We start from the raw sequence: 18,819 nt of genomic DNA, 5'->3' as shown, positions 1-18,819 counted from the left end.
CAAATGTTTTCAAATACCTCCTGAAAATTAATAATAGTGAGACAGACACACCTCACTAGGGAAGGCATTCCACAAATGGGGAACCACCACTGAAAAGGCCCAACCGGGCAGCCCCTCATGGTGGCAGCCCAACAAATAACCTCTCTCATTCAAAGAGTAAAGCTTACAGAGTCTATCATTTAAAGACTATGTAGGCTGCGGAGGAGAAAGGAGAGGAGCTAGAGTTAGGTAGGACAAAGGAACATCTGCAACACTTACTCAAACCCGCTACACAAGGTCATGTTGGCCCTTGAACTGTGTTTGAATCACTTTTTGGGAGATCCCTGAAGCTCCTGAACCTTTAGCTGGGGTACATTGGGCAGAAATCCAACAGGTTCAGCTTTCCTCACCATCGAAGCCCCTGTGACGGGGAAAAGCTCCACCAGTTGGATTTCTCCTATCACTGGTTAAAGGCACAGGAACTGCGTAAAACCAATTCTGTTCCCTCCCCTCCTCCCGAAGAACTGCAAAGCAGGCATTAGAAGCACATGATACCTTGTCACCCTCCTTGCTGATGTGCGGTCCTATAGCCATCACTTCATTATGGAAGATGTTGTGCTCCTCCACCTGACCGTTGACTGATGGCAAGTCAGTGCCGAAGCCCTTGCTGTTCAGTATTTCCTAGTGGCAAAAGAAAAGGGGGAGGTTCCAGTCTTTTCCCCAAACTCCTGGCAGACAAAGCAGGCCAAGAACATAGCAGCGCAGGAGGCTGCTTTATACAGTCAACCCATCAGCCTGTTTAGCTTAGTATTGTCCACAGACGATGTTCTGCAGCCTTGAATTCCCCAGATGTTGTTGCACTACACCTCCCATCATCCCTGACCATTGGCTAAGCTGGCTGGGGCTGATGGAAGTTGTAGTCCAACAATGCCTGGGAACCGAAGGCTGAACACTCATCTACACCAGCATGCAGACAGTTCTGTGCCAAAAATTCCTCCTGCATTTTTTAAAACATTCCTCATCAGAAATTGCGCTTGGAAATTATCAAAGAGGACAGGGAAATCCTTATGGGTGGGATGTAGGGATTTTGTGGCATTTGCCTTATTTTTGAGATGGCAGGTGGATGCTGTTGAGTGCCCTTTCTGTCGTTCTACAAACCATGTCTCTAGCAGTCTGCATTCTGCAGCCTTCCTGGGTGCCCACATTTCAATAAAGACCATTTAATTAAACCATGTTCAATTAAAGGGAAGACAGGTAACTCTTCCCATAGGTTGTTTTTTCTTATTCTTTTTCAAATCAGCAAGCACGGGCAGCCAGAGAGTTTGCAGTGCACTAGAGAAATGTTTATAGAGAAGGAAACAGAGACACCACCCTTGGCTACCTTGCAAATGAAAATGCGAGAGTCTTGGGAACGAGGCAACAAATCACCAACCCCTTTTGGCGGGGCCTCAAATGTCTGAGAACCTGGAGGACAGATTTCAATGCAGCGCTACCTCCAGATGTCCCAGTGATGGCTGGGGCTGGTGGGAGCTGCCGTACAAAACATCTGGAGGGCACCAGGTTGGGGACAGCTGGTCTACACTGATTTGGCATGCACTGCAAAATTCAGTGCAGTGCAACTTCCGAAAAATGGCTGCATTTTAGCTTGCATCTTGTTTTGGAAAGAAGGTTGACCTTTTAATGCAAACTGAATTGAATGTGTCTCCCATCCCTAGATGCAAGTATCTAGATTGTTGTTGCTGCTGTCTTTCCCTTCCTCCAAAACAAAACTGTCCTGTTTTAAGCCCACTTGTTGCAATTTTACACAAGATGGCGCTCAGCCAAGATGCAGAAGGCATCCTGTGATGCTGGATAGCCGTGCCCTGCCCCTGGCAAAGGGAGGGAAGCTCCCGCCAGGCAGCCCAGAGACAGAACTGCAAAGCTAGCAGAACCTGGGCTGCTGCACAAAGCCTCTCATTAAGCCAAAAGCTAGGGGGCATCTCCAGCCAGCAGCCAGGGAGGATTTGGGGGGGATTTGCAACTGGAAGCTGACAAAGCAACTGGAAGAGGAGCAAAAATCAACAGCGGGGAAGAGATCTGGCAGCCTAAAGCTTTTATCTCTCTACCCCATTTTGTGAGCTGATTAACAGTGCCCAGGCACCTGACGAGTGGGGCAGGGCAGGACTTTCATTCAAGACAACGGACACTGTGTGAGCTTTTCAGTACATTCACGGCTGGACTAGGGGTTGATGGAGACAGGTCCATCCAGATGAATGGGGGGCTGCCCCACCAACCTCAGTCTGCCCTCAGCCAGCCCCCACCTGTTTACCTACCTCCTTAATTACCAGTTCCAGGTGACAACACATCCTCCTCCTTAGTTTTAGTGTTAACCCTTGCAGAACTCAACAGGGAAGAGGAGGAGGATGGGGACAGGCTCTGCCTGTCATTGGCTCTGGCTCCACCTGTTATTTCTTCTGGCTCCACCTACTCTTAGGCCACCTGCCAGCCCACAGGTGGAAGGTACCATTTCTGAATGCCCACCCCATACAAATAAGGGAGCTTCATCCCAGTGATGGAAGTACTGTAGCTATTTTTAACTTTAATATATGGAATTGTTTTAAATTGGTTTATATATACGGAGCTGTTCTTAATAGGGGTTTCCCCCCACTTTTATTGTTTTCTGATTGTAACTGTTTTATTTGTTTTATAATTGCGTATTTTACTGTTGTAGCCCATTCTGGGACATTGTGGTTGAGATAGGAAATCTAAATAATACATAAGGAAACTAGGCAAAGCTTATAGTTCATGGATTACGTTAATGTGAACTTTTTAAAATGTGCAATTAGCAGTCAAAGGGAAGTCTGAGACGTATTGGGGTTGCAGAGGGTGGGGATGGAGCAAAAGGAAGGTTTGTAAACAACTGTTTGGGGTGAGGGGTTGGTCTTTTGGAGGGTATGCTGGTGGATGAGCTAAATTCTCCGCCACTGGCCCAAAATGCTGCTGTGGCTTCAACTCCCCCCGCCACTTACCTACCAAAACAAACAAATATCCCCCATGCAAGTTACCTGGATTCAGGAATTAACGTCATGTTTAGTTAAGGCCCAGAATGGGTTAAAAAAAGGCTCTTTGGCAAACAGAAATCTAGCACAAGAGGGAGAAAAGTTCAAGCCCAGCTCTCTCTCTCTACTGCACTACATTTCTAGTTCCAGGGAGATGTGCAGGAAAACTCCACTTAGTGCTGTGCTGGATGCCCCCAAAGCCCATATTTTGGAAGAAATGGCTCCAATCTAAAGGAAAAAAAAGATCAGATGTTAACTAACTGGATGCAAAGCACCTACTCACCTGCTTCTCTTCAATCACCGTGGTCCAGTTGACTTGAGGTTCAATTTCCTGTGGGGTGAAGTTGTAGATCTGATCATGTTTCACACGCAAGTTGCCCACTCTCTCCTTTAGTTGCCGGATGCTGAAGGAAGGAGAGAGGATACAAGCAATTACTGGTTTCTCTGAACAACGTTTAGACGAATCATTCCCCCTCCCCTAACTTCAATACTACTTTCCTCAAAGTGAAACATTTTGGAGACCCCCCCCCCAAAAAAAACCTCCTACCCCACATTGCAAAAATGTCATATCAATTACTTCTGTTTTCCAAGTGTGGATTTTAAGGATCTACACTAATTACTCAGTAACGCACTCTCTCAGCCTAACCTACCTTACAGAGCTGTTGTGAAGATAAATGGGGTGGTAGAAGACCTGACTTGAACTAGCCTAATGTGTTGGTTTGAATATATATATATATATATAATGTGCATTTTGAGAGAAAATTTGTATAGAAATGCATTTTTGGGGGCGTGGGGAGAATGTGCCTTAAATCAAAATATGTATTTTGGCACTCAAACCTGGACTTATGGTTGAGGGCCTGCTAAAGTGGCATCAACTGATAACAGACAGATTTGCTCACCCCTAGATGAAAGTTTCAAATCAAGCACCATCCCATATTGCAGTGGGGGGGGGGAGGACCTCTGGCCCATGGGCCTAATTGAGTACCTTAGGCCTCTAAATTTGGCATGCAAGGCCTTTGGGGCAAACTAGACCCACCTGTCCGTCAACTGATGTCATATGATATTAGGTGTGGAGATCTGTTTTCTCCAACCTAAGTGTTAGCTAAGCTTATATTTCATCTTAGTGCTGTGGTGCTCTTTACAAGGCATCAGGCAGTAGCTTATCTCTGATCTTAGCACTGTAGGAGTACAACTTTACTATCAAGCTAAGCCTCTGCTGCTGCCTTTTGCAGTCATAGAGCAGGCAGAAGCATACTTCTGATCTTAGCACTGTAGTCCCACCATGCTAAGAACAGAGATAAGCCTCTGCCTGCTCTCTTGGTTTGAACTTTTCATCACTTGCCAGTGGCCCCACCCATTTGTCAAAATAGCGCACAAAAGGAGGGCCCAACTCTGGATCTAGCACTCTGCCCAGATCTGCTTCCCCACCCCTGCCCTACTGGCTTCCCCAGACTCACTCTTCTGTGATCATATCCCCCTGTGGGTGTTTCATGTGGCGAGCGATGGCAGCATCCCCATCCAGGACATAGAGGAGCTTATCGGATTCTATTAGCTTATCTGCCGTGAGGTCTTGGTACTCAGCAGGTTGACCGGCCTTAAGCTTGTGCAGGTCCTGAGAGGTTTGGAAAGGGAGAGCAGGCTTATATAAACAGCAGAATCAACATAGCGCAAAAAGAAGTATCTCGGGTCCTCTTCCTAACCCCCCAAACCTACAGGGAAGAAGAACTGATCCAGGGATCACTCTAAACAGATCCACCCCACTTGTGTTCTTCACTCACAGCTTTGAGATAGTTTTCATTGTTAAACAGAAGCAGAATCAATAGAGCTGTGAGGTTAGAACATTAAGAGAATGGGACTCCAAATGAAACAGTAGAGTTGGCACCTCCTTCCTTCTAGGTACAGAGGCTGACCAGACTTGGCCATTGAATCTTTCTTCAAGAGTGATGACAGGCAGGACCTGAACTTCAAGTCACAAGAAAGTAAATTCCCACGAAGCATCAGGAAGAACTTTCTGGCGGTAAGAGCTGTTCAACAGCGGAAGGGACTCGCTTGGAAGGTGGTGGACTCTTTTTCTTTGCAGGTTTTGAAGCAGAGGTTGGATGGCCGTCTTTTGGGGTGCTTTAGATGAGATTCCTGCATTGCAGAGGGTTGGACTAGATGGCCCTTGGGGTCCCTTCTAACTCTACAATTCTATGACAGCATCCTTCACCATACATCAGGCCAGGAGACTACTATAGCAGAGCTCCGGCAGAGGGGAATGGTTAGGAGGAGCCGGGTGAGGTGGGGAGCTGCCACCACACAACACAGATCAGCCGCCAGAGGCTGCTGACTCACTCTGCCCAATGGCTGGTGCCCATTGGGACTGGTAGGATGGAAAGCAGGAAGCCCAAATAGTCTGTGGAGCCAGAGCCAATGGCAGGCAGAGCCAGCTCATTCTAGTTTTGTCCCCCAACCTCTTCCTCCCTGCTTAGTTCTACAAGGGAACACTGAGACTGAAGAGGAGGAGGGAGCCGATAGCCAATGCCAAGTCCCAATTCCAAATTGTTTGGAAGTAAGAAGGCAGGCATATGGGGCTGGCTGAAGGCAGATAAAGGTCGATGGGGCGGCGCTAAGGGACAAATGCCTCCACTGCCTAATGGTAGGTCAAGCCCTGCAAAACAATAACTGTTGCTAGGTTAGGAAGTAGGAACTAAGCCTATTTTACAATCTGAATTGTATAATTAGAGATGGACATTTGTCACCTTAGGCTGCATTTACATTTAAACTGGTCTGAATTGATGTTTCACCCAAAAGGAAGCCTAGAAAACGTAGTTTTGTACAGGTTTTGAGAACGCTGTGTTAGAGAATTCCTAGTATCCTTAACAAACTACAGATTCTCTGGAGGACACCATTTGTTTAAAGGCAAAGGTAAAGGTAAAGGGACCCCTGACCATTAGGTCCAGTCGCGGCCGACTCTGGGGTTGTGGCGCTCATCTCGCTTTATTGGCCAAGGGAGCCGGCGTACAGCTTCCGGGTCATGTGGCCAGCATGACTACACTGCTTCTGGCAAACGAGAGCAGCGCACGGAAACGCCGTTTACCTTCCCACCGGAGCGGTACCTATTTATCTACTTGCACTTTGACATGCTTTCGAACTGCTAGGTTGGCAGAACCATTTGCTTTAGATGTGTTTTAAATATATGGTGTGGATGTCACCTTATTTGGTTCCCTCAAATGTTCAGAAGCCACATTTTGTTTAATGTTACTTTTTTTTCAACCTCTAGTTCTGTGTTTTATACGGATCTTATTTTATTGCTAGTTTTTAAATTGTATTTTTATCTAAGTTTTTTTTTGTTTTTGATTCATAGAATCATAAGAGTTGGAAGGGATCCTGAGGGTCATCTAGTCCAGGAATTTCAACACACGGACCCATCCTATTTGAAAGCACACCAGAGCCTGCTTAGCTTTGCAAATGTACTAGCAATTTTATTGCTCCACCATTATTGATATGATTCCTTTCTATGTAAAAACCATGTTGAGGTTATTTTTTTTAAAAAAATGAAAAGTGGTATATAAGAATGCTGAAATAAAATAAACTCACGTTTTGCATCTTAGAGTCTGCTTCCACAATGTTCTTTTCCACCTGGTCAGCATTTTTCTGCAACTTCTCAATCAGCTCAGACAACTCCTTGCTGGATATGCTGCGAAGAGAGAAAGAGATTTCAAGAAGGATGAAAAAAGCAGATCACAGCCAGCCAGGATCTCACTCAGGGATATAAGATACAAGGAGCAAGAGTTTCCCTGTGCATATGCAAAGTGTTTTTAATTCACCACCAAGTAACTGCAGCCAGTTGGCCACAATTTTTGGAATAAGAAGAGGAGGGGATTCCAGGAAGCACACAGCCCCTAACACCTTACAAAATAAACACTACAAAAACAGCAGTTGACTACACTAGTCTGTAAAATCAAAAGAACAGTAGACTACTTCAGTGTAGTGTTTGAAGGACTTTTTTCTGGTGAAGATAAATGTTTATAAAGCACTTTGCTTTCATAGCTAGTCTAATTTTTAATCAGCAAAATGCCTTTACAACTTTAATCTTCACCCAAACGAGCACCCTGTGAGGTTGGTTGCAGATAGCACCATTTTAATGCTGGGGGGAATCAAGGCTAGTAGATAATGACTTGCCCAAAGCTAAAGATCAAAGCCATGTATGTGTAACACTTGCCAATTTCTTTTTACTGGTCCTGCTTCTGTGCTTTTAAACAGCAACTGAACAGGCATAAATCGCGTGAAACTTATCCCTAGTAGGGAATTAAGAGCTGGGTAAAGTTTAACTCATCCATGTTATGCTGCTCTAGGAGCCAAAGGAGCTGCCCATGAACAAAAGTTGGCAACTGGCCATTGATGATGCTTTGGACAAGAGAGGAAGCATTCAGCAATTCAGAAGGGTGTCTGCAGTCTAGCAGGTTGTGGTTGATGCTCCACCCATGATGGCCTCTGGGCACCCAGGAGAGATTAGTGTCTTCTACCCAATGCTACTCAGCCTTGGTCATTCCCCATCAAGTTTCCTGCATTGAAGCCTAGTCATGCAATCTTTGCTTGAGGGCGGTGGAGTTCGGAACATCCTCCTTTTGTTGGAAGTGACACTGGCTCCGGTTTGGCAGAGTTGGGGCAAAATACCAAACTGTTGAGGCAAATCCAAGATGGTGTCAAGCCACAGAGCCAACTGCTGTTGCCTTCAGGAAACAGCCTTTATAGGGGTGCCAACTAGAATAAAATATTTGGGTGCATGCACACCATTTGAATGACAATGCCCATCAACTTTGGAGAGGGCTTGAACCAGTCAAATATTTTATTGGGGGACGAAGGGACCTCGGCCTCTAGGAGTTGGTTCCTATGGAGTTAGACCACTGGCCCATCCAGCTCTGTACTGCCTAAACTGACTGCCAGAGGCTCTCACAGGCTATATACGTCCTAATTTATGGGTGTGCGCCTCCTTCCGGCAACTCCTGCTGCCAAGCTGGTGCCAAACGTATTGCTCTGTTTTCCTTTGGACCACATCAGCGAGGCTGAGAGGAGGGTCTTGCTATATGGGCAGGGCAGGATTTCCATACACAGTGCCCAGGTTTGAGCCCCGGAGAGGTCACTTTGGTGCTGCAAACGCAGCAAAAGCAACATGGGAGGCAGCAGTTGCAAGTCTCTGCAGCCACAGCAGGCGCTGTGATTCTCCAGCGGTTTATCATTATTTATTATTGTTAATTCTACTACCTTTTTATTTTTTTACTGGAACCTTGAAGTCCATCAAGTAGAGGAAAGCTCAAAACAGTGGTTTGCGTGAAGGTGGAACCAGGTCCAAAATGGGGCAGAGCCAATGACCTTTTGAACCCCATGAACCATACTCTGAGATAGTCAGTAAATCAGCATGGGAGTTACTACAGATCAGAGATCCTAACAGGGTTAGACAGAGGCTAAGCCTGCCTGCTGTCCTATCACCCCTAATTTGCCTCCTTCAGGAAGCAGACGCTCGCCCCTCTCTCATTTGTCTCAAATTTCAGTCCATTGAGGCTTCCCCCTTAGAACTCAGTGGGATTCTTCTGAAAACTAAGTCACCCTTGTTTGCAAAGTCTTCTGAATTAGAGTACAGTGGTACCTCGGGTTAAGTACTTAATTCGTTCCGGAGGTCTGTACTTAACCTGAAACTGTTCTTAACCTGAAGCACCGCTTTAGCTAATGGGGCCTCCTGCTGCCGCCGCGCCGCCGGAGCACGATTTCTGTTCTTAACCTGAAGCAAAGTTCTTAACCTGAAGCACTATTTCTGGGTTGACGGAGTCTGTAACCTGAAGCGTCTGTAACCTGGGGTACCACTGTACTGTTTCTTATAGTTCTGAAACTTGAGGCACATTCCTGCCTGCCTACCCAGCCACCCCCAAATTCAAATTAGAAGCCATCTCCCTGCTTACATTGCAAAGGCTTAAAATATGCAAAATCAGGAATAGCCCTCTGCATGACTCCCTGATAAGAGCACACAGGGACATAACAGGCAACTACTTCTGCAGACAGTGAATGGGTGATTTGGGCTCATGGAAATCTTTGGTTATTTCATTTATCTCTCATAACATAATAGCTGTTCCCTCGTGGCAGATAGTTTGGGAATTACTGTGCTGGAGTGATGAAAGCCTGGCACTTGACAGAACCTTTTGGTGAAACCTCCCTCCTGCTTATACAGCACTGTTCCTACTAAGCAATTGCCTCTTGACTTGCCAAGCTTGTTCTCTCTCCTAGCCAAGCATCCTCTCGGACGGAGGATGACTCACGGCTCCTCTGACTGACAGTTTTGGACAGGAAACGAGACAGCAGCACAGCATCCGGACAGGAACAACCAGAGATCCTGAACAAGGGGCAAGGTCTAATGAGAGGCTTGTGCACTGGAAGAACTATGCCAGCAGCATTCCTAGGCTTGTGAAAACCGAAGCAGACAACCACAACCAACCAACACCCCTCCCCCCGTTTTCCTAAATGATGCCTTAAGAAACAGAACGCAGCTTTTGCTTGCAAATGATAGGAACGGGTAAATTGGTCAATTCTGATTTCTCTCATTTTCTCCCAACCTTCTTCCGTTCAGTTCCCCATGTTTCCACTTTAGTTTTCAAAATTAGGGTGAAAAAGACCCCACGAAAATTCATCAGCGTTAAGTGTCCTCTATTTGTCAAGGCATGGTCAAAATCACCCCCACCATTTTCCAAATATTCTCCCCCTGTGAAAGTGGGGACTGGGGGGTGGCTGCTTTGGTCTCCCCACCTCCCTGTTTGAGGGCTCTCCCCCCTGCCACCTGATTCTACATGGATGGTGATGTTTCAGATATAAGGTCGTACCTTGGACCCAAACACCTTGGCTCCCAAACAAATCGACTCCCGAACAATCGAAACCCAGAAGTGTGTGTTCCGGTTTTTGAACAATTTTCGGAAGCCAAACATTCAGCACAGCTTCTGATTGGCTGCAGGACGCTCCTTCAGCCAATCGGAAGCCACACCTTGGTTTTCGAATGGTTCCGGGAGTCAAACGGACTCCCAGAACGCATTCTGTTCAAGAACCAAGGTATGACTGTTTATGGTTTTGCACTCAAAGGATGGGTTTGCTATTAGTAATTGGCTACTGCAGAAAATTATGTGCTAGGATCAACTGATCTTGCGCTCACAACAGAGCCATCACAACAAACACATGTGGTGAAACGCATGAGCTGAACCTAAGAACTGTAAAGATCCCAGTTCAGTTCTCACCTTGGCCACAAACTCACAAGGTAGCTCTAAGCAAGCCATTGTCTCTCAGACCCACATCTGAGAATGGGGCTAATAATAAAGTCACCAAGATTATAAATGTTTGAATTGCTTTGAAACCCACCCACCCCCAATATATAGACAGATAGGATAAGGGCCTTTCCAGATTAGTTTGTTTGGCAATTTTTATTTTGTTTTTGCAGGTGTATTCTGCAATATGTTATTGATGCAATAATAGTGCATTAGCAGTGAATTTATTCTGAACCGTCCATTCATCATTCTGTTTGATTCCTTGTTCTGTGATGCTTCTCCAGCATTACTGGAAGGAAACACTTGCACTATAGTGCAAGAAAATAAACAAGAACATTTTCAGTGCAAGAAGCTACAGGATTTCAACAGGGAGTTACTGGGACAGGCACTGGCTGAAAACAAAGAGTATGTCTGCCCTAAAACTTTTGCAGGGGTAAACAGTATTTGAAAGCAGGAGCACAAATAACTACCCCAATAGCATCATGAGTGCAAATCATTGTGAATACATGGTAAAAAGCACTTCTAGAAGTGCCCTGAGTATTATCATTAGCATCAGAAACTCCTCCAGTACAATAAGGTGCAACAGACTCAGGAAAAATACTCCTACATTGGGTCACAAGAAGTCAATTCACACAAACTTACAAGTGGGGGCAAATGTACTTTTTCTGGTTGGTTTTGGCGTACCGCAGGCTTCACACTCATTCCGGTTGTATTAAACTTCAAGCTTGGTGTCTGTCACTGTAGCTGTGCTCGATCAACAAAGGCATGCCATTCCTGCCAGGCTTCATATACCAGCAGCAAATGAACAGTATTGTGGAAGGGACAATAACCATTCAGTTTGCCTTTCAGACCCTGCCAGGCAGGCAAAATGATACCACTGGACTCTGGTCAGCAGAAGGCTGGAGAAACAAAACCCTCCACAGCAGCTCCGCTGAGAAGCTGCACGTGCCAAACTGATTTACACAAGTGGGACTTGCAGCTAAATGTTGCAGTGTGACATGCTCCTGTCCAGGGCTCCAGCCAGCCATGCATGTTTTTTCAGAGTACTCCATTCCATTCCCCCTCCGGTTTCCCATCACATCCCCATCCATCGCACCAAAGCAAGTTTGGCACCGATTCTCTCATGTGATTTATTCCATGCATGAATGCTGATGTGCTGTGGAAAAAAGGTGCCTTAAAATCAACTCTGCACCACAACCAATGTAGCTTTTATTTTATTTTTATTTTTATTCTTACATTTGCTAGGGAGATACTTTTTTCTTTCCCTTTTTAAGCTGGCATGCTCTTTCTGTTTCTCTCAGAGAGTTTCTCATTTTTCCAATCTTAAATTCAGTTCTCTACATTTCTGTAGTAATTTGCAAAAAACAAATGTATGATTCTATGAATTCTATGCATTCAAGGGAACATTTATCCTAATAAAAACATTTTTGCAAGCAGTTTTCCCTAATATAATGCATTTTTCCATGTTCCTTTCATGAATGCAAACACTTTTATGGACGTTCCTCCCTAATACATGCATTTTGGATATGTTCTTGCTTGGAGGACTGCATTACAAAATTCAGAGGTGAATGAATTTCAAAATAGCACTGTGTTTTGCATTATGGTTCAAGAAGTGCAAATTAGTTAGTTTCTAATTTAAATGGAAGCAAAGCTGAATTTCCACCATTACCACACCATACTCTGCAAGAACTCTGGAGATTGCAGTCTTTGTTGCGGGTGTGAGAGCCTTAGACTCTTCACATAATTATTGTTCCTGCAATTACTTGGCTATGATGAAAGTTAAACCGGTTTGATAATAGTAGTTCAGAGTTGCAGTGGGGAAACACCCAGGACCTCATCCACTATGGAATGAGATTTTAGATGTGAAATATGAGGGTTTTTTAAAAAAATAAAAAATAAAAATCTTACCCTGTTGCAAATAGGACATTATTGTTCCTGGTTATTCTTATTTCCTGAACCTAACTTGTTATCACACCCATTAAAAATATGCAGCCAGTATTACTGGAATGGTCTTCAAAACAGATCTGCATTCATGCTAACAACCAGAAAATAACTAAAGGTAAAGGTAAAGGTACCCCTGCCCGTACGGGCCAGTCTTGCCAGACTCTAGGGTTGTGCGCTCATCTCACTCTAGAGGCTGGGAGCCAGCGCTGTCCGCAGACACTTCCGGGTCACGTGGTCTGCGTGACAAGCTGCATCTGGCGAGCCAGCGCAGCACACGGAACGCCGTTTACCTTCCCGCTATAAAGCGGTACCTATTTATCTACTTGCACTTAGGGGTGCTTTCAAACTGCTAGGTGGGCAGGAGCTGGGACCGAACGACGGGAGCTCACCCCGCTGCGGGGATTCGAACCGCCGACCATACGATCGGCAAGTCCTAGGCGCTGAGGCTTTTACCCACAGCGCCACCCGCGTCCCAGCCTAGAAAATGGCTACCACAATCTTATTGTTCACCCCAGTTCTAAACTCATTTACTTGACATTTAAGCCTATGGTATTAGTCGATTTTATTTCTAAGGATCTTGAAGAACTCCCCTACATTTGGAGGCTTTTAATTAAGGGGGGAAAGTGAGTAAGAGGAGACATGATAGAGGTGTGTTGTGTGGAAGATCCAAGATAAAATGAAGTAATGCACACAGCATATTGTTAAATCAGATTTAGTGATAGCCACCCCCTTGGATATCCCAATGGCCGTGTTCTTCTTCCACTGTTGCAGGCAGTATGCCTCTGAATTACCAGTTGCTGAGAATCTCAAATAGGGACTGTGCTCTTCTGATCAAATCCTGCTCACGGACTTCCCATAGGGACACCTGCTTGGCCACTGTGAGAACAAAATGCTAGACTAGATGAGCCTTTGGCAGGGCTTTCCTTCAGTGACTTCAGGGTTTCAACACAAGTTGGCAAAGACTACAGAGGAAGCTTTATCAACCTGCCTAAGGAGTCAGGGGAGTGCCTGATTTCAAGACTGCTATAAAAATACAGTAAAGGAACTTGGTGGGTCTGTGGTTGCAGGAGCAGGGACCAGGTGTAAAACTCCTAAGACAGTCATCCTCAGATTCAGAGCTGCTGCTCAGTTCAAACATTATGCCAAACATTGGTTAAGGAAGATTGAACTAAGAAACTATGGCCCTCAATACTGGAAAACCATAATTGGAAACTATTATTTCAAGAGGGTGGGAAGGTGATAGACTCCAGCTCTCATCAGACCCAACCAGCATGGGATGCTGGGAGTTGTAATCTAGCAACATTAGGGAGGAGGTACAGGTTCCTCATCCCTGCTGGAGTGAAAGGTGACCAACTGTTATGGCTGGATCTCAGGGAAATCCATTGCAGGACTAGGCTAGGAGGACCTTTGGTCTGATTCAGCAGGGTTTTGCATTCCCTATGATCAGCACATGAGGCCTTATTAGAGGGGGCTCCCAGATTGGCTGCCCTGATCTGTGACAGGGCCTTTTCAGCGGTGGTTCCCTGGTTGAGGAGCACCCTCCTTAGTGCGGTGTGCCTGTCTCTACCTTTATTAACTTTCAAGAGGAATTTGAAAACATTCCAGTTGACCCGGGCATTTAGTGGCTGAAGAATACTGTTCCTGGCAACCTCAAGATCACTGGATGGAAGTGTGTTTTTAATTGCAATTGCTTTTAGTAAAGGTAAAGGGACACCTGACCATTAGGTCCAGTCGTGGCTGACTCAGGGGTTGCGGCGGTCATCTTGCTTTATTGGCCAAGGGAGCCGGCGTACAACTTCCAGGTCATGTGGCCAGCATGACTAAGCCGCTTCTGGCGAACCAGAGCAGTGCACGGAAACGCCGTTTACCTTCCCACCGGAGCGGTACCTATTTATCTACTTGCAGTTTGACATGCTTTCGAACTGCTAGATTGGCAGGAGCTGGGACCCCGCAATGGGAGCTCACCCCGTCACGGGGATTCGAACCGCCAACCTTCTGATTGGCAAGTCCTAGGCTCTGTGGTTTAACCCACAGCACCACCCGCATCCCGCAATTGCTTTTAGAATGTTTTTAACTGTAAAACAGTCCTAGTCTGGCACTATAACCACTACACTGCCTTGAGCTTTTGGGAGGAAAGGCAGGATATATATGTAAAGGGTGAGCACTCTCTCTCTCTCTCTCTCTCTCTCTCTCTGCACCTGGTCAGAGGCACTGGCGAACGCAAGCCCACATTAAACTCTGAGTAAAGACATTGACATGAACTACTAATGGAAGGCAGATGTAGTGTGGAGCCATTCAAGAGAACAGATGGTACTAGTATCCATTTGGCTGAGATTGGTTTTCTTTTTCATTAAACACTGTGGCTTAGCTATTAGGGGGTCAAAGGACCTGTTTATTTACTGGAAGGACACCCTGGGCCTCCCTCTGTTGTGCCAGGGCATGGGTGGAGCAGCAGGAGGTTCTTTTGCCAAAGAATCCTGGAGGCTCTTCGAGACAAATTACTCACCCTTCTGCACTAGAAACTGCTTACCAGCATTATTATTATTACAGTGGTACCTCGGGTTACAGACGCTTCAGGTTACAGACACTTCAGGTTACAGACTCTGCTAACCCAGAAATAGTACCTCGGGTTAAGAACTTTGCTTCAGGATAAAAACAGAAATCGCTTGGTGGCAGCGGGAGGCCCCATTAGCTAAAGTGGTACCTCAGGTTAAGAACAGTTTCAGGTTAGGAATGGACCTCCAGAATGAATTAAGTTCTTAACCTGAGGTACCGCTGTATTCATTATTTATTTATATACCACCCTATACCCGGCGGTCTCATGTACAAGCACTTTGCAAAAGACTTTGCCATCTTTGCTCTTTTGTTTTGTGTATACCTCACTGAAGTTTAGTGAAGATTTGACAACCCTAAAAAGTATATATTTTGCAAACATGGAACACTAAGGCTGTGGGTTAGTGACTCTAGCAAGATATGCATATATAAAAAAAATGAGAGCATGTGATATTAAAAGCACACATTCTCATTGCAGTAGACACCCCCCTTTTTCTTTAATTGGTGCCATATATATATATATATATATATGCTCTCTTTTCTTGCACCCTTAAAAATTGTGACTGCAGGACCACATGGGTTTTCCCTCCTCACAATCGCTGCCACTTGTTGCACGTAAACAGACCATTTGCATTTCCCACCATGGCTGTTCCCCTCAGGTGCACCCAGGGGCAGGCAAATCTGTCAATGTTGCTTTCTCTCTGCTTTTTGTTCTTCCAGTCTTCAGCTCGGTTCAGATGAATTTTCATGGGGAATTTTAAAAAATGCAAACATGCTGAACTTAAGGTTGGAAAAACAAGAAACCGAGAGAAACCCAAAATGACAGATTTGCTCAATTATACTTGCACAACTCTATGGACAATTTCATCTGCAGTCCTCAGCTGAAACAAAGTACTGTAGCTGAACAAAAGAAACTGTTGGACAATTTCCGCCCATTGTGGATTTCACTCATCAAGAAAACTCCGGAGAATCCCTTCACTTGTTTGCTCTGTGTGAGATCTTGGCCTTCTGAACTTAGCATGACCATCTACCATATTTTTTGCTCTATAAGACTCACTTTTTCCCTCCTAAAAAGTAAGGGGAAATGTGTGTGCGTCTTATGGAGTGAATACAGGCTGCGCAACTATCCCAGAAGCCAGAACAGCAAGAGGGATTGCTGCTTTCACTGCGCAGCGATCCCTTTTGCTGCTCTGGCTTCTGGGATTCAGAATTTTTTTTTCTTGTTTTCCTCCTCCAAAAACTAGGCGCGTCTTATGGTCTGGTGCGTCTTATAGAGCGAAAAATACGGGTATCTTCTCCCACTCCCTCCTCCTCTCTCTCTCTCTCTCTCTCTCTCTCTCACACACACACACACACACACACACATAATGTGCAGAACAATGAATGAAATTCAGGGGAAACCCCACTTATGTGGGGTTTCTGTTCCCGGTTGCTGCACTGGAACCCACCCCACCCCATTCTGCCCCTGCCCCACCCCCTTTTGGTGCCGAAAACATTGTGCACATCAGAGGGAGTGTGCATGCTGATCATGTGCAGGTGGGGAGATGCCTGTACAATAACATTGACCACACTTCCATTCTATTTTCAAGCTTCATAGCCAATAATTTTTGTCTTATTCTGTTCACACCAGTTTGCCTGCAATCTTGTGTGAGTAAGCCCCACTGAATTCAATGGGGCTTACTTCTGACTCCGAGTAGACACACATAGGATTTTGCAATGTCATTCAGCCTACCTAGTCCAGGTAGATAAGCATTGACAAAGACTGTCTGGTTAATAATTGACTGCTTCCCGATATCTCCATCCCATTTAAGAACAAAAATATGACAACGGAAAGGCTTTGTGGGGAAAAGCCCAGCTTATCAGCATCTTCAGATGTCAGCGAGCACATGCCAAGATTAGCTCCAAAGAAACAGGAGAAAATGGATTTCCCACTGAGTGCTTGATTCACTAACAGTGAACAGCTGTAGAGACAGTTCCCAGAATTTTCTACCATGAGAGTTTTAAAGAAACCCCCATTTCAGTACTGCTGCTCTTGTTGACACCCTGCCTGCTCCTTGATGAAAGAAGAAAGTGGGTGAGAAAAATGCAAAAGTCCTTGCAGGTATGTCTTAGCACCTAGGACCAGGTAGGAATGGCATCAGAAGAACAAAGTGGAATTGAGGGGGTGTCAACTCAAGGCACATTCCAAACATAGCAAACCTTCAGGCTGCAGGCATTTGCCTGCCAAAACACACACACGACCAAAACAGGAAACCTGAACACCTGAACATCAAATTGCAAAGTGCTAAGCAAAAGGATTCTTAGCAACTGGGAAGCCAAAAGCAAACCAGCTTCTGTTTCTCTCTGTTTCTCGTTTTTCCAATATTAAGTTCAGTTTCTTCCATTTCCACACTGGCGCAGACTGCTTGAACTTGTCTGAACGAGGCATAAGCTTACTACAGGTGGTCTGGGTAGGGGGATGTGTGGAACCCAGAGACCGTTTGCCAACCCTGGTTCCCCCTAGTCCTTTCCCTTCAGGGCCAGATCAACAGACACGGGTCCCTTTTCTCTGATCTCATTCTTCACCTCCATGCCTCACCCACACAGAGAAACAGATATATTGAGGCAGAAAATCCCAACTGGCCCCACAGTTCTCAGTTAGGGCCTTTAAAGGCCTAAACGGCCTTGGTCCTGTATACCTGAAGGAGCGTCTCCACCCCCATCATTCAGCCCGGACACTGAGATCCAGCGCCAAGGGCCTTCTGGCGGTTCCCTCATTGCGAGACGTGAGGTTACAGGGAACCAGACAGAGGGCCTTCTCGGTAGTGGCGCCCGCCCTGTGGAACGCGCTCCCATCAGATGTGAAGGAAATAAGCATCTATCTTATCTTTAAAAGACATCTGAAGGCTGTATTGCTGTATTGTTTTGAACACTCGATTGGGAGCCGCCCAGAGTGGCTGAGGAAACTCAGCCAGATGGGCGGGGTATAAATATTAAATTATTATTATTATTATTATTATTATTATTATTATTATGCATTATATGCATTGATATTTCACGCTGCTCATAGTTAATCTATGGGACTCACTTCCACAGGAGGCAGTGATGGAAACCAACTTGGATGGCTTTAAAAGGGAAGTGGACAATTCATGGAGGAGAGGGCTATCAGTGGCTACTAGTCATGATGACTATAAAAAGGTAAAGGTACCCTTGCCCGTATGGGCCAGGCTTGCCAGACTCTAGGGTTGTGCGCCCATCTCACTCAAGAGGCCGGGGGCCAGCGCTGTCCGAAGACACTTCCGGGTCACGTGGCCAGCGTGACATCGCTGCTCTGGCGAGCCAGAGCCGCACACGGAAGCGCCGTTTACCTTCCCGCTAGTAAGCGGTCCCTATTTATCTACTTGCACCCGGGAGTGCTTTCGAACTGCTAGGTTGGCAGGCACTGGGACCGAGCAACGGGAGCGCACCCCGCCGCGGGGATTCGAACCGCCGACCTTTCGATCGGCAAGCCCTAGGCGCTGAGGCTTTAAACCACAGCGCCACCCGTGTCCATAATGATTATACCACCAGGTTAAAATGCAGAAATACTTCTGAATACCAGTTGCTGGAAACCACAGGAGAGGAGAGGGCTTTTGTGCTCAAACCCTGCTTGTGGGTTTCCCACAGGAATCTGGTTGGCCCCTGTGCGAACAGTGAACCAGATGAGCCATTGGCCTGATCCAGCAGGCTCTTCTTATGTTCTTTGAGTCTACTCTTCACCATGCAGTCCCAGGATGGGTTACATCCAGCTAGGGATGTCTGAGAATTTCGACAAAAATGGAAAAGGAAGCAGAAATGGCTACGGTTCTCTTGTTCACGGTGGTCAGGAACAGAAACTAGTCAAGCGAAAGCAATTGGTATCTGTTCACATTGTAGTTGCTTGTCTAAGTCTTCAAATGACAAGTAATTAATGACTTTTTTTGACATTGGTTTGACATTTCCATTACATTGAAAGAATGCAAGTTACATAACTTACATTAAATAGCAGGCAGTGAGACAAAGAA

The 18,819-nt window shown here is 45.7% G+C and overlaps 1 protein-coding gene across 2 annotated transcripts in view; it reads right to left on the bottom strand.

Annotated features, from left to right (window-relative positions):
* Window positions 1–18,819, bottom strand: part of PPL (periplakin) — a 49,063-nt gene that overhangs the window by 19,156 nt on the left and 11,088 nt on the right. For both annotated transcript variants that reach the window (XM_083414080.1, XM_083414081.1), the window contains exons 2-5: window positions 6,597–6,696; window positions 4,475–4,629; window positions 3,301–3,421; window positions 535–660 (exon numbers count right to left, since the gene is read on the bottom strand). In XM_083414080.1, coding sequence (XP_083270206.1) covers window positions 535–660; window positions 3,301–3,421; window positions 4,475–4,629; window positions 6,597–6,696 — 502 coding nt within the window. The remainder of the gene's footprint in view (window positions 1–534; window positions 661–3,300; window positions 3,422–4,474; window positions 4,630–6,596; window positions 6,697–18,819) is intronic.

Source organism: Podarcis tiliguerta, assembly GCF_965153285.1.
Source record: "Podarcis tiliguerta genome assembly, chromosome: 14".
Classification (NCBI taxonomy): domain Eukaryota; kingdom Metazoa; phylum Chordata; class Lepidosauria; order Squamata; family Lacertidae; genus Podarcis; species Podarcis tiliguerta.
This window is presented reverse-complemented; position numbering and strand designations above follow the sequence as displayed.